The 14,675-nt window shown below is 37.1% G+C and overlaps 3 protein-coding genes across 3 annotated transcripts; 2 read left to right on the forward strand and 1 right to left on the reverse strand.

Moving 5' to 3' along the window:
* Positions 1 to 1,394: 1,394 nt before the first annotated feature.
* Positions 1,395 to 2,240, forward strand: LOC122003585 (pathogenesis-related genes transcriptional activator PTI5-like). The gene has a single exon (XM_042558678.1). The coding sequence runs from the start codon at positions 1,565 to 1,567 to the stop codon at positions 2,033 to 2,035; it is 471 nt and encodes a 156-aa protein (XP_042414612.1). The 5' UTR covers positions 1,395 to 1,564; the 3' UTR covers positions 2,036 to 2,240.
* Positions 2,241 to 3,342: 1,102 nt separating this feature from the next.
* LOC122005380 (terminal nucleotidyltransferase 4B-like) lies at positions 3,343 to 13,347 on the forward strand. The gene is made up of 13 exons (XM_042560406.1): positions 3,343 to 3,810; positions 6,065 to 6,177; positions 6,276 to 6,332; positions 7,533 to 7,628; positions 7,802 to 7,872; positions 8,385 to 8,427; positions 9,598 to 9,678; positions 9,923 to 9,982; positions 10,051 to 10,119; positions 11,877 to 11,974; positions 12,064 to 12,112; positions 12,203 to 12,247; positions 12,454 to 13,347. Exons 1-13 carry the CDS (start codon positions 3,492 to 3,494, stop codon positions 12,985 to 12,987), a joined length of 1,635 nt encoding a protein of 544 aa, XP_042416340.1. The 5' UTR covers positions 3,343 to 3,491; the 3' UTR covers positions 12,988 to 13,347.
* On the reverse strand, positions 13,245 to 14,454 carry LOC122005381 (ervatamin-B-like). The gene is made up of 2 exons (XM_042560407.1): positions 14,047 to 14,454; positions 13,245 to 13,944 (listed from the first exon to the last, which is right to left on the reverse strand). The coding sequence occupies exons 1-2, from the start codon at positions 14,444 to 14,446 to the stop codon at positions 13,352 to 13,354; spliced, it is 993 nt and encodes a 330-aa protein (XP_042416341.1). The 5' UTR covers positions 14,447 to 14,454; the 3' UTR covers positions 13,245 to 13,351.
* Between the last annotated feature and the right edge of the window lie 221 nt (positions 14,455 to 14,675).

The raw sequence follows: 14,675 nt of genomic DNA on the forward strand, positions 1-14,675 counted from the left end.
ATATTTTTTTAAAGAAAAAGAATTTTAATGGGATTTAGATCTAGATCTAGATCTTTTAACACTATCTAGATCTTTTAATAGTCCGCTGATAAGACTTTTCCTCAGCCAAGCTTGAGTGGATGGGATCTTTGGAGCTGAATAGGGGTTGTCAGAGCCATACCTAAAAAAAACTGAGTGAATGAATAATAAGAAGGATACATTTTATTTTGTTTTTCTTTTCAACTATTACATGCCATATATTTTGATTTGATCAAATTGAGCAAAAATTAGATCTTTTACGACCTAAAATTCTCTATTTAATAGGTGATCTCTATGTGACCTTAGTAGAGTCATGTTTAAATGGTTCAAACTAACAAGACATACTGAGTGAGCCGTATAGAGCAAGTGAATTAGTCAAAAGACGGATCTAAAATAGGGTTGTCCTAAACTCTATTCAGTCTAAAACTAATTTAGATAAGTATTTTATAATCTATTTTCTCCTTTTTGTTATTCATTTTATTGTTTTGGTGTTTGACCCACTCCTTTCACACTCAAAGTCCACCCTGGCCAAAACAATACCTTAGATAAATTGTTTTATTTAGATAGATTAATTGAGAGGAGCAAATTAATCAAGTAGGTTAGTTAGCTCTATCAACTCGATCTAGGATGAGACTACATCAATCGATCCCAACAAATGAAATAATCTATTCCAAATCAGCCCTCGTCTCAAAGTCAATCGTCCATAGTACCAATCATGAAGAGTCATTTGAAGTGTATAGTTTAAGATGCCCTCATAAATATGCTCAGTTAATTAGAAGATAATAATTTTATTAAAATGGAACAATAACTCAATTGCAAATGGAGTTAATTGGAGGATAATAATTTTATTAAAATGGAACAATGACTCAATTACAAATGGACTCATGTGTTTAGAAAAAAAAAATTCTTTCAACAGTTTAATCACTTGATGATCAATTATAAATGACATTATAATTTACTTTTCTTTACTTAATTTGAAAATGAACCCTTTTTCCTACTCGGGTTGATAAAGTTAGTATTTACATATTTCCAGTGAATCTAAAATGTCACCTCAAATGTTTAATCTTTACAGGATATGTTAGGATAAAATTTTTCAGCAATTTATTTAGTATCTTATTTAGTGATGATAAAAAATGAATATATTTATTTTTGATATTCATCAATTTATTTCAAGATCAATATGGAAGAGATAAATTATGGACGATTATTAATATTTAAAATAATGATTAATATATAAAGAAAATACTTATTTCTATATTATTAAAATTTAAATTTTAAATTTTATGTTGATAATATTTAATGTAGTAATTATTGGACCGTCCCAAAACACTGACCATATCTTATCACAGGGCTGACAGTCGCTTGCCTGGGATGAACAATATCATCCTCCGAAAGGTAGGCAATTCTAGCACGCCTCTTACCTCGGGGCGTTGAACCAAGACATGTAGCAAGGCAGAGCGGGGCCGCTTTTCCTTTTCTCCCACCCATCCATTAATTCACCTCATACCAATTCCACCCACAACCTTCTCTCCGCTCAACAAGTTCCATGGCCCCCAATCTGATGCGCCACCCCATCAAGCAAGAAGAGGAGCAGACGCAGCATCAGCAGCAGCAGCAGCTACCTCTCAACGAGAACGACTCCCAGGACATGATCCTCTTCGAGGTCCTCCGCGAGGCCTCGTCCATGGCCCCATCCGCAGCCACGCCGACTCCGCCTCTCCCCCCGATGTTCCTCAGAGCTCGCGCCGCCCCCCAGCCTCGCGCCCGGAAGTACCGCGGCGTGCGCCGCCGGCCCTGGGGCAAGTTCGCGGCGGAGATCCGCGACTCGTCCCGCCAAGGCGCGCGCCTCTGGCTCGGCACTTTCGACACGGCCGAGGAGGCCGCCGCAGCCTACGACCGCGCCGCCTTCCGGATGCGCGGCGCCAAGGCGCTCCTCAACTTCCCGCCCGGCGTTTCCTTCCCCGCCGGAGCTTCCGCGGCGGCGATCGACGACCAGAGACCCCGCGACTCGATCTAATCGGCGGTAAGGATAAATTAATGGATAGATTATCGGAATTTTCTGATCAAAATTCCAGTTCGATCGGGTAAATGCCATATATATTCATTCATTGTCCAACAATATGCGGGTGGAGGCGAGAGCTCTGGGACCAATTTCCTGAGGCCATTTTTCTTTAAAGATTATATATATTCTCTTCTTTAATTATATGCTTTTCCTGTAATTATATTAATTCTTTTGAAATATGAACAATGTCGTGCGTCATGTTTGATTGCATCATATCCAGTGTAAAGCATGATCCACTCAACCACAACAACATTGCGATCATCATTCGATCCAATTGCTGCTAAAATTTGGAAAATGACGCAACGAAGGAGATGGCCATTAAACTTTTCTTTTTTTTTAATATAAAATTAATTATTTATTTTTAGTAAATTTAAATGTACTAAAAAAATCAACCCTTAGATAATTTATCTAGGATTAAAATATATTCATCTTTTGCTACTAGAATTAAAACATCGTGTCCTTTCCTTTTGGATGGTCAATGATTAAGACATGTGATCATTATTTGTGATTTATTTTTTTTGATTTATTTTTTTTCTATTGATTTAGGGATGGATTGACAAGGATGATGAGAGCGATGACGTGAGCGAGTAAATCGCCTTAATCCTTGTCACATAAAAAAATTCATTCATTTTTATTTATAATTCAGAACTCTAAATAAATAGATTTCGTTATTCAAATTACCAGTATCTATAGAGAAAAGAGATAGAGGCGAAGTTTTTTTTTTATTAAAAAATGGATAGGAAAAAAATTACTTTTTTATTATCTGAAACAAAAGAAAGTGTATGGAGGAGTTTATTTCAAAACTGTCAAGACCATTTCTTATTTTTAAAAGAGTTGTATTTCCAATTTTCCATAGCTATATATATTTTTTAACTGTAGTCTCATTCGAATTTTCTATATCTAATTAATAAATAAGAATGCAAACTCAAACATTCTAAAACAATAAATAAAGATAATTATTAAATCTTCAAAAAGTGTCAAGGAAATGCTTTTGTAGAACTAAAACAACAACAACAAAGAATAGAATAGGAACACGTTTTGATAAAAATTTTAAATTGGAAAATTCTATTAAAAGAACTCGTATCAATACTAAGAATGACTGCAAAACTGTAATGTGTCGTATTAATTGTGTAATAAATTTCAAAAATTATCTTATATTTAATATCAAAATAGAATAACCGAAATTTATCGGTTACGCATATTTTAAGAATAACCGAAATTTATAAAATACAATTTTCTTTTAGGGCATGAAATTTGGAAAATAAGACTAAATCTTAAAACGCGAACCGACCAGGGTACTCGAACAGGAAACTATCTCTGCCGCCGCCACCGCCGCCGCCGCCTGGGACGCCCTGCAACTCTTCTTCGATCCACGGATTTGGCCTCGCTTCCTGCACAGCAGACGGCGGGAATGGGCGAAAGCGGGGCCTTCTTGTACGACACCGTCTGCTCCCTCGCCTACTCTCCCGAGGTCGATCCACACCCTACCGAGTCGTACTCCATCTTTCGGAATCAGATCACCTCCTCAGCCGGTTCCTTCTCTGAGGTCGCTGCCACCGACTACCTATCCCTCGATCCCATCAGGACCTTCGAGCTACCTGCGCCTCTCGAGACGCCTCCGTTGGCATCTGTGCCTGCGCCCGTAGGTGCCGATCATGGCCGAGTCTCTGAGCTAGCCTGCTTTCGTGCTGGCTGTCGCTTCAAGAGCCCCATGCTCCAGCTCCACAAGGGTAAAAAATTTGAATGATTGTTGGTTGTTGTTCTTTTAGTGGGATTTTGGTTTGTCTATGCTCATGGCTATTGGGGTTCCTCCATGCTATAAAATATATTCTCAAAGGAAATTGCAGGATGGAAAAAATCATATTTTTTATTGTCTTTTTTTGCTTGTTGGCCTCGTACTTCAATATTGTTTTAATGTTCAGAGCTATCAGATTAGATGACCATACTTGCACACTCTCAAACCTAGTTTTTTTCAATCAATTTTCTTTTAATTGTTACCTAGTTTGTAGCTTACAAGTTCAATATTCACCTTCTGGAAATATACAAAAACCTTATGCTGTCTCAATTTCGGTGGAGAAGCAAAGCAGAAATTGCTAATCTTTCCTTTTGATGTTTATTTGAGTGAAGAACGAGATAGAGGCTAGAGACATGCTTCAGTTGTTTTGGAGGAGACCATAGGAAGAGAGTTTTATCTCATATTCTCTCTTTTTAAAGTGGAATAAATTTGATGGAAAGGAGTGGGTATGGATTCTTTTCTATTTCTCTTCTTTTTATCTCTTAACTCTATTAAACAACAAAGTTTATGCTTCAGTTGTTTTGGAGGAGACCATAGGAAGAGAGTTTTATCTCATATTCTCTCTTTTTAAAGTGGAATAAATTTGATGGAAAGGAGTGGCCATTGATTCTTTTCTATTTCTCTTCTTTTTATCTCTTAACTCTATTAAACAACAAAGTTTCTTCTCTTCTGTCATCCTTTCCTCTATTTTTATTCTGATCCATCAATGTAAACACAACCTTGTAGAGTTTCATCAGAGTTGGATATTGGTGAACTTTCAAGTAGATCAGTTCATACCTAGCTTAATCAAGCAGCCTAGATCATTTGCACGTGCATGCGTGACAGCGTGAGCATAAACAAGTTATACTTCTTGTCCGATAGGCACAAGTTGGTTGAAACCTGTATATAGTGTTTTGTCCCAAGTTTCTCTAGTCCCAATTTTTCGAGTAGCTTTCCTACAAATTTTCCTAGAGACTGTAGAGAAGAGTTTGCTCTGTAGATATTAAACACTATGGTTGTTTCTCTATACAATGTGGATATTGGCTTGTCTAGGTTTCTGTATACTTTTTTCTCTTGTATCATATAGGTTTGCATTCTCTTTGTCGAGTAGGTTTGGGCTGATCCATGTTACATATCTTTGTTCATTATTGTTGTATATTGGTATACAATACAGTGTGGAGATAATTGGGTTTGGATATGTTATCATACATAATTACATATCATATCTGAAGAAGGTAATGCATTGTCCATAACTTGATATTTGAATTTTGTTTAAGCATATTTGACTAGGTGGAAGAGGTTTGAGACATTTGATGCAAATTTGAAAAGAAACCTTGGGTCAGGGAGAACATAGCACATTGTGAGAAGGTGACCATTATCTTATTTAAATCTAATTAGATTCAGAAGGGTAGTATAACTATGAGAAAAATATTGGAGATCTGAAGTCATGCGAGGCAAATTCACATTACAAGAAGATATCAAAAAGACATGTAATGTGAAGGCATCCCTAGGAATAGCATAGTGAACATCAGAGCTTCATGCTGATTGAAGAGCATGTATGCTAATTGAAGAGCATGTATGCTAATTATCTCATAAATTAGTCTTTTGGCAGTTAAATAGAAATGTTTTGCAGCCCAAAGGTTTCAGTGACTAAACTTGTGCTGAGTCTTTGAATTGGTAATTGTCAAATGACTAGCCATTTATCTATGCCAATCAATTTTCTTCCTGCATATGACATATAAGCTGGCCTCACTATGCAATCCGATTGGTACTACTCTGGTTGAAGTTCTGGGCTTTGGACCTTGATCAGAGTGGTATTAATGTTAGCTTTGAGACTTGGCTAGTATAACAATCAAACTTGCTATTATGTTTCTGGTTAGATTCAATGGTAAAAATTTCAGTTTCCTTGATAGGTGGCTCTGAATAATTTCTTGACTATGTATTTTTTATTACTTTGAGGATTTGGAAGTCAATGCTTTCTACTATATGTTGTCAAAAAGATTACCTTTTCTGTGCTAGCATGTTTTTTTTATCTACTAGGTTATACTTTGAATCAAGTTTGAAGTCAAATTCTCCCCTACCCTCATAACTGGTTCATTGAATTCCTTTCGCATTGCTATGGTTATTTTCCGAATCATTGGTATTTATATTTTAAATTTCATGCAAATTTTACAACCATTGCACTGATATCAGCTATTTGATTTCTGCAGAGATACTTGATTTTTGTGATTTCATCTCACCAACTCCAGAGGAACAGGCCTCACGAAGTGCAGCTGCGCAATGCATATCTGACATTATAAAAAATATCTGGCCTCACTGCAGAGTATGTTCATTTTTTTTCTTTCTAACTTGTAGCAGAATTGCTCAATTGATATTGAGATATCTGAATTGCTTTTATTTGCATTTTCCCATGTAATCTAGGTTGAAATTTTTGGATCATTTAGGACAGGTTTATACCTTCCAACAAGTGATATCGATGTAAGTCTTACATCTCTAGAAATTATTTGTCAGTATGTAACTTGTAATTTTTTTGTTGCTTCGATTGATAGGAATTGCCTTATTTTAGATTTTTTTTACTTTTGTAAATGTGTTTTGAGCTTCATGCTTGACAATCTAATAGTGATTAATTCTTGCCTTCATAAAGTTAAATTTTGCATCACATGATGTTGCATTGCAAAATGTTAGCGTACTGGTGTTAAGTATTGCAATTTCTGAAGTTACAGCTTCACATATCTTGTGTATTAAGGAATTAAATCTTGGTACCGAGGATCATATTTGAACCAAAGGTGGGGCATGTCTTCTTTGTCGTTTTTCTTGGATTTTATTTTTCATTCAATTGTCCCTTCAGAAGATAATCAGTGACTTTTTCTTCAAATCTTGCATTTGTTGCTTTTTAGTTGCTTTTATCTTTCTGGATACATTTATCCACCCTTCATGCAAACTGCTGAGGTCTTTTTAGGAATTTTCCAAAATTTTCTTAGGCAGGAAAAGGACCATTTACATGAATTCAATCTTTTGGGATTTACAATAATTATTTGACTGCTACAAATTACCTTTATTGCTAACTTGTAAACATTTTAGCCCCACATGATTAGGGGTGCAAACGAGCCGAATGCTATGAAATATTGGTATTTGAGTTCGAGCTCTAAAAATATATATGATATTTGAATTTGATTCGAAGCTCAAAAATACCAATAATTTTGGCTCGAGTTCGATTCGAAATAGGATTCAAGCTCGAGTTCGGTTCGAATCGTTGAACTTAATTCGAGTAGAATCAAACTAAAGTTCAAAATGCCTTAAATTCGAGTTTGATTCGAATTATTTGAAATTTAATTTAAGTATATTTAAATTAAAATTGTATAAAAATAATTAAAGTTCAATTTGAATTCGGCTCGTGAGTGGCTTGTGAACAATCGAACAAAATATTATAGGTTCAAATTTGGTTCAAAAAAACTATCAAACATGGTTGAGTTCGGCTTGAATTCTATAATTCGAATACAAATCAAATATTTTTCGAGCCGGCTCGAAAAGCTCACGAACATGTTTCAATTCGTTTGCACCCCTACACATGATACACAATATACCTTTGTGATGGATGATATCCTTATTTCTGCAGTATTTAAGCTTGAACCACTTTCTATGCCTCTTAAGTTTGACTATCTTAACTTTTTTTCTTAGGTTGTGGTTCTTGATTCAGAGGTGAAGACTCCACAAATTGGGCTTTATGCTCTCGCAAGAGCATTATCTCAAAGAAGTGTTGCTAAAAAAGTGCAGGTAGATTATATTGTTGAAATTTCTTTTGAATTCAGTTATAGGCTAATGCACTAAGCATCAATACGAGTGTGTGGTCTATATCCTCAAAATTTTCTGAAAAAACAGATTAAAATTGCTAATGCATGAAGAACCAATACAAGGATTAACATTTTTTTTCTTTGTTTTCTTCTTAGGTTATAGCAAAGGCTCGAATCCCAATTATAAAATTCATGGAGAAGAAAAGTGGTGTAGCTTTTGATATCAGGTTTAAAATTTTCTCTAAATTCTGTTTGTTTGGGAAAGAGAAGAAATTTCAGCTAACTAATATTTCTGTTTCTATACACTCCTCTGTAACATAAATCTCTAAAATTTTGGTTAGTAATGGCTGTGGGTCTTTTTCTCTATTCATCTTGTTCTTCATAGTTCTTCATTACTATTTTGGCTTCATTTTGTTATGATTTCCTTGCAAATAGCTGTGGAAAAGAACTGATTGATATTTATTCTCTTTGGAACAGGTCAGTGGTAATAGGTTTTACAGTGTTTTGTTTAAGAATATTCACAATCAGTCTATCTTTAGGGCTGACCAAGAATTTCATATTCACAATCAGACTAATGCTATTCAATCTTCTTTTTACCAATTCTTTATATAACCAATAGTTTTTTATGGTATTATAATCCTTGCTATTTCATGCTAGATTAATTATACTAGTTCTTCTTCCTTTTTCTCTCTGTTTTGGATAATTAACACTTAAATCTTAGGTTTGGTTATTCTTTCAGTTTTGATGTGGATAATGGACCTAAAGCTGCTGATTATATGAAGGTAATTGAAAAGAACATCACTGGGTAAATCATATGCTTTTTTTATTTATCTTGAACAAAGGTTTAGAAAAGCTGCTTATATTTGGCTGAGTCAGCTACAGAAAGGGAACAGGTTTGCTGTAGATTGCCAGGGTAATAATATGCAACTAATATTGCCAAAAACATCATGGCGTATGAATATCAAGTTCCAACTGTCTGGTAGTAGGTGCATACAACTTTAGAGTAGAAGCTCAAGATTTTCTTTTATCTTTGCTTCCTTACATATATAATCCACAAAGTTATCAAAGGAATTTTCTAGGTCAGCAATGAAAATTTATACTGGCCATTTGCTTCGAAACACTAATTAGTATGTGACAACATCTCGAAGAACTTCAAAATCTTCATGATTTTTCCCTGCATTGTTTCTCTCCTGTTTAACTTGCCCAGTTTGCTTATCAGCTTAGTTAGCAATACCACCAATGCTTCAAAAGACACATTGAAATAAACTAGAACAGTGCTTTGAGTCCATAAAAATATATCATAAATTTTTGGGTGGATCACACAGTTCAATATTATGGAGCTCAATAAGAAAGGACCTTGACTGAGATTTCACTGAAGCAGAGCATTCTGAATGATATAGGGTCTCTCCTAGTTCAGGTGTAGATTTTTGCTTGAGCAGAGGAGTCCATCCAAGAAGTTCACTTCTGAAACCTAAGATGCATAATATTTGTTAACTGCTAAGAAGCTCTGAGGTGATTTTTTAACATATACTATCCTGAAACTTGGAATTCAAATACATAAATTGCACATTTGAGGAATAACATTCCCATTGTGTAGTGTTGTTACAAGATGCCTTAATTCACTTTTAAGACATGATTTAGGGTTTATGGACAGGATTTGTCCTTGCTATTGACGTTGCTTAAAGGCCAAAGACTGTCTAATGTATCATCAAGGAATTTTCCCACTTGCTCCTCTTTCACTTTTTTTTTTTGATTTTTCCTCATTTAGTCCTAGTCATTGGAAGATCTTCATACAAAAATATGGCAATGGTATTGTTTATTAGGAATTAGTGTGCTAGAAGCTTAAGATTTTCTTATTTTAGCTAATTAAGTACCAGTTGGCACAATGTTTTTCATAAAGATCCGTTGGTATCCACTAGCTTGCTGAACTATTTTTTTTTCTGCTTGGTTAGGATGCTGTGCAGAAACTGCCTCCTTTAAGACCATTGTGCTTAGTCCTGAAGGTTTTTCTGCAGCAAAGGGAACTGAATGAGGTTCTGTCATGTTCAATGAATTCTCCTACTTATGTTCTACTAATCATTTATTGAACTGAACTACAATTGAACAAGTAGATAGAGTAACCAACCTCGTGCGGCTTGCTCATTCATAATGCTGCAAGTCTTCCTCATCAATTAAAGCTAGCCAACAATAAACTTTTTATGTTCTACCAAACCAAGGGATTTTATTTCATATCATAGGGGATGCACCGTCTTGATACTGTTTTTGGACTTTTCACAGGTTTATTCAGGTGGTATTGGTTCTTATGCACTTCTTGTGATGTTAATAGTGTACTTACAGGTAAATAGTGCATTATTCTTGTGGATTCATTATTGAACTCATCCAATTCTTGATAGTCACTTTTGTAGATGCATTGGAGTGGATTAGATTCACACAGTTCCCGCTGTCATATGGAAGATAATTTGGGCATTCTTTTGGTATGACTTACACTAATATGTTTCCTGTTGTCTCATTCACTTTTTTCATTTATTTATGTTTATATGATCAACGTTGAGTTCATTAATATGGCAGTAAAGTATTCAATCTTTATGAAAATACTACATATTTTTTTTAGAATGAGTTACAATATCTATTATAGTACTATCTTGTATGAGTGGGATTATTAACTGCTTGAACTCCTCCATCTAAGAAAGTATATATTCATGCTGCCTTTGTCAACAACACAATCATGACATGGTGATGATAATAAGCTACATGCTATGATGACCTCTAAACTTAGATGCTGCCATTGCCATGTAAGCACTTAGTTGTATAGTTGTCAGTGTAGTCTCACATGATGTATTTAGTTATTAGGTGTGTGTTTGAGTCATATCTTTAGGGAAAAGTTCATGATCACTCGGACCATGAGCTTCTCTATTTGGGAGAAAAACAGTTCCATGTGTTGTGGAAACAAGAGAATAATCGCAAGGAAGGAGAATGACAAGAGGGAATAATGCACGACAAGAAAGGGAGACAATAGATTCATGTGGTTCAATAAGAGTTCCTATATCTACAGTCACATAGATGTTTGTGTTTCCTCAAGAGTACCTATGTCTACAATCGCAATCAAGAGAATTTTGTTACCATCTATGCCATAACAGAAAAACCTGACACAATATGGTTTTTCTGCTCCTTGTTCCACACAACTTCTCCCTCTACATAACACGTGGCTATTCTTGAATGGCCTTGATTCATAACATGTTATAGTGATGGCCTCAACCGTGTGATTCCTTCGCCTCCTTGTTCCACCTCTGTTATTGCCGCATGGGTCTCCTCAGGCCTGCACAGATCACATCTCCAAACACAGAAGTGATTCAGGCTATCAAGTTGTAATCCTTTAAGGAGGAGGGCGCTATCTATGGCTCTCCACCTCTAGAGTCGATGCTTATTACTCATTGATCTGTTGTTAAGAACAGGGCAGTTGAGCTCATTGCCAAAGTGATCCAAATAAGTGTATCCATACTTGCTCTCATATGAGGCAGTAACAATGAACGCATATATTATGATAACTTATAACCTAAGGTAACATAACATGTATATTAGATATGAGATAATGATCATGTGCTGGAGTTAATTATGTGCTCCTGTTTCCTCATAATGGATCAAAGCATTCATGATTTTGGGAAAGTTGATGCAGCGCTGTTATGTCTGTTTATTCTTGTAATCTCTGATGGAAATGTTCAAGTTCCTGCATGAATGAGGAACTCCACAAAAGGACCATGAAGACCATGATATGACTAGCCTCTACCACTGATACTTTTGGTTTTCTGCTCATCTTTTTCTTTGATACAGGCGCTTCCATATGAAAGGATGTTCAAGTTGCTTTACTCTATTTCATACAGAGCCCTTTGCTCTAAATCTTTGTATAGACGAAGAAATCACTTCTACTTTTTAAAGACATTCTTGAACTATCAAATATCTTTCCACATAGGCTAACATTGTACCGAACACATGCTCCTTAAGATTTAATGTGCAGGTTTCTAAAGAGAATTGCAGATGTGTAACATGGGGCTTTGTTGTATATTTGTCATGGTTCTCTGTTTAGTTCCAAAAGTTAAGATTAAATCCATCTTCATGATGAAATATTCACTTTTGAAAATTCATATAGTCCCATTTACCAAACTTTGGAGTTCTAGATAGACAATTAAACACAATGTTTCAATTCTCATGATTTTCCACCTCTTTCCTTGAATAGGTTGGCTTCTTTGAGTTTTTTGGAAGAAAATTGAACACTAGCAATGTTGGTATATCTTGCAACTCCAAAAGGGTGTTTTTCTCCAAGACTGATAAAGGGTACCATTGCCTTGTGCAAAACGATGTTAATATAGACTTCATTGTTTTTTTGCCAATGTGCATTCCAAGACTGATATGTGTTCCCATAGGTTTTTCAACTCGGAGAGATCATATTTGCTATCCATCGAGGATCCCCAGGTGTTTTTTCAGCTGCACTCTTGTTGTTATTTGTTAGTCGTGGTTATTGTACTAATGGATGTTCTGTCTGTTTGAATTAAACTGAATTAGGCACCAGACAATGACCTTGCGAAGAATTCCTACAACTACTTTATGGTAAGCTCTGTTTTTGATCGAGATGCTTTTCTCCAATTTCAGTGGGGTAATAAATGAACTACATATTATACATCTCAAATATATAGAGAATTATTTTTGTATGCTCATAACCTTGCATTTCTTTCTTCTCAGTAGTGACTTGTGGGCAAAACATTTTTGATTATTCAAAGCTGCCAACTCTGGCTAAATGTTCTATCTTGCTGCAGGTTAGATCTGCATTTGCAGCGGCTTACTCTACATTAACAGATGTGAAGGCCATCATGCGGTTGGGTCCAGAAAGTGGCATTTTGGGGAACATCATACGTCCAGATCCAGTCCTTTTTGATCGCAAAAGGGCTGGTGATGGACAACTGACTTTTAACAACCTTCTCTCAGGAGCTGATAAATCAATGATGGAAGCGCATTGTTTTGAGAATGGAGGTGATGTGTATAACTGGCAATTGGTCGACGATGAGCCACTGCCACGAGAGAAGCTGAACAACAACAACGACAGCATACCATCCTGGAAGAGATTTTCAAAATCAAAACATTGGCAAGACAGAAGAGAAAAGCCAGAAATCATTGACAGTGATAATAAAGAAAAGAGTAGCCGAAGTGCAAGCGCATCCAAGCGAAGGAAAAGATTTGAAAAGTCAGAACACTTCGACAATGACCATAAAGAAAAGAGCCCTCTAAGTGCAAGTGCATCGAAACAAAGGGGAAAGATTCTAGGCAAAAAACTCTATAGAGAAAATATCTGATGGCTGCTTGAGAAGAACCATCACAGGAATGTAGAGGTATCAAAAGTCACTCTTTGGCACCAACGTCTAGCTGCTGCTACCAATGATTGATTAAAGTTATTAATATGAACACACTTTGCTGGAACCATTCTTTTTCCCTATGGCAATCAATTGAAGCAGTGAGAGAGCATGTATGAGTTCTTCCTTCGACAGAACTACCAGCTTCAAGATCATTGTTTATTGGTTTGTATTTTATAGGTGCTCCTTCCCGAATTGAGTTTGTTCAGCTGATAAAATGTATATTATTCATCGGACAATATAAAACTTGTTGGCACTATATTTATTGTAAGCATTGTGGTCAAGGTATAGTTCCATTATATATGACTCATGCTGTTGGATAAGAGGCGTAGGAGGCAATGCCACAGAGCCCTTCAGTGGCGCCAACATCTCTCTGCAACCTCAGGTACCCTTTCTCACCCCATGACACGCCCCACGAGTTCTTAATTATCCAGTACTTGTTTCCTCCCTTCGTCCTTCCGTAGCCCACTACTATCACTCCGTGGTTCAATTCCGTCCCGCACTCCCCGGTGAATATGCCGCTCGAGTAGAACTGAAAGTCCAGCCCACCTGCGTCGACTGCGACCGCCACTGGCTGCCTGGCCACCGCCGCTGTGAGCGACGACTCGCCGATGTTTGGCACTCTCACGTAGGCCCTAATTCCGGCCGTTGGCTTCTCCGCTAGTGACGGGTTGCAGTTGCCGTTTGACGCTGTGTAAGGGTAGTTTGCTTCCGTGGTCAGCCCGCCGCGGCGAACGATGAAGTCAAAGGCGCCGTCGATGGTGCCACCGTCACACCCGTTGTTCTTGCCGGTGACGTCGCAGTCTACTAGTTCTTGGACCGACAAAGAGATGAGTTTGCCGGTTCGGAGCTGGATGATGGCCTCTGTTGCTGCCGCTGCTGCGAAGGCCCAGCAGCATGCTGACAAAACGACATTAATTGTTGAACTATAGCAGCCTTTTTTTTTTTCGGGACATTTAATCTGTCTTTTAATATAATTTTTAATTAATTATTTCGTTTTACCACATTCTCCTTGATCTTTGATCGGAGTCACTGCTCCCTTGCTCCGCCAGTCCACGGCGGCAGGCACGGACGCCGACGCATTGCCGTCGGACCCAAAGCTTCTAGACGCCGCTGCCGTGTTCGCTCCATTCGGCCTCGATCCAGCACGCAGAGCCATGAACTCATCATTTGTTAAGTCAGCAAACTGGTTGAGCCCGAGCTTGTACATGCGGCTCGCGTTGTTGTTGGCGGCGGCGACGTAATCGACGTTGCGTTTAAAGACATGGTATCGCCGATCCTTCTCCGACGCGTCCTTATAAATGCGCCGGTGCTGCGCCATCCACCGCTCGTGCATGGCAACATCTGCAAAGGAGGAACTGAAACCTGAGAGTAATAAGGAGAACAAGACGAGACCTGTCATCGATGACATTATGAGTACCGCAGTGAAGTGATAATCAACAAAGGGCATCTTGCAGTGCAATATATAGAGGTAGAGAAGTTGAAGTTTTATTTATCAGCAATAGTTGATTAGATAATGGAGTCATAGGGTTAGGCTAATGGATCAGGAGTATGGGTCATGGAGATTGTAGCAGGAAATTAATAATCTTTATTTTGGTGATTTTAGGGTTTAGGGAGTTTGAATTTTTAAT

Source organism: Zingiber officinale, chromosome 7B (genome assembly GCF_018446385.1).
Source record: "Zingiber officinale cultivar Zhangliang chromosome 7B, Zo_v1.1, whole genome shotgun sequence".
Lineage (NCBI taxonomy): Eukaryota > Viridiplantae > Streptophyta > Magnoliopsida > Zingiberales > Zingiberaceae > Zingiber > Zingiber officinale.

Bases quoted from the DNA above. Each gene is read 5' to 3' on its own strand.
- LOC122003585 (XM_042558678.1), top strand. From the start codon at position 1,565: ATGGCCCCCAATCTGATGCGCCACCCCATCAAGCAAGAAGAGGAGCAG.
- LOC122005380 (XM_042560406.1), top strand. From the start codon at position 3,492: ATGGGCGAAAGCGGGGCCTTCTTGTACGACACCGTCTGCTCCCTCGCC. The intron at 8,428-9,597 runs GTAATTGAAAAG...CTGCTTGGTTAG, and splicing joins AAGCTGCTGATTATATGAAG to GATGCTGTGCAGAAACTGCC. The intron at 11,975-12,063 runs GTACCATTGCCT...GTGTTCCCATAG, and splicing joins TTCTCCAAGACTGATAAAGG to GTTTTTCAACTCGGAGAGAT.
- LOC122005381 (XM_042560407.1), bottom strand. From the start codon at position 14,446: ATGACAGGTCTCGTCTTGTTCTCCTTATTACTCTCAGGTTTCAGTTCC. The intron at 13,945-14,046 runs GTAAAACGAAAT...TCGTTTTGTCAG, and splicing joins CAAAGATCAAGGAGAATGTG to CATGCTGCTGGGCCTTCGCA.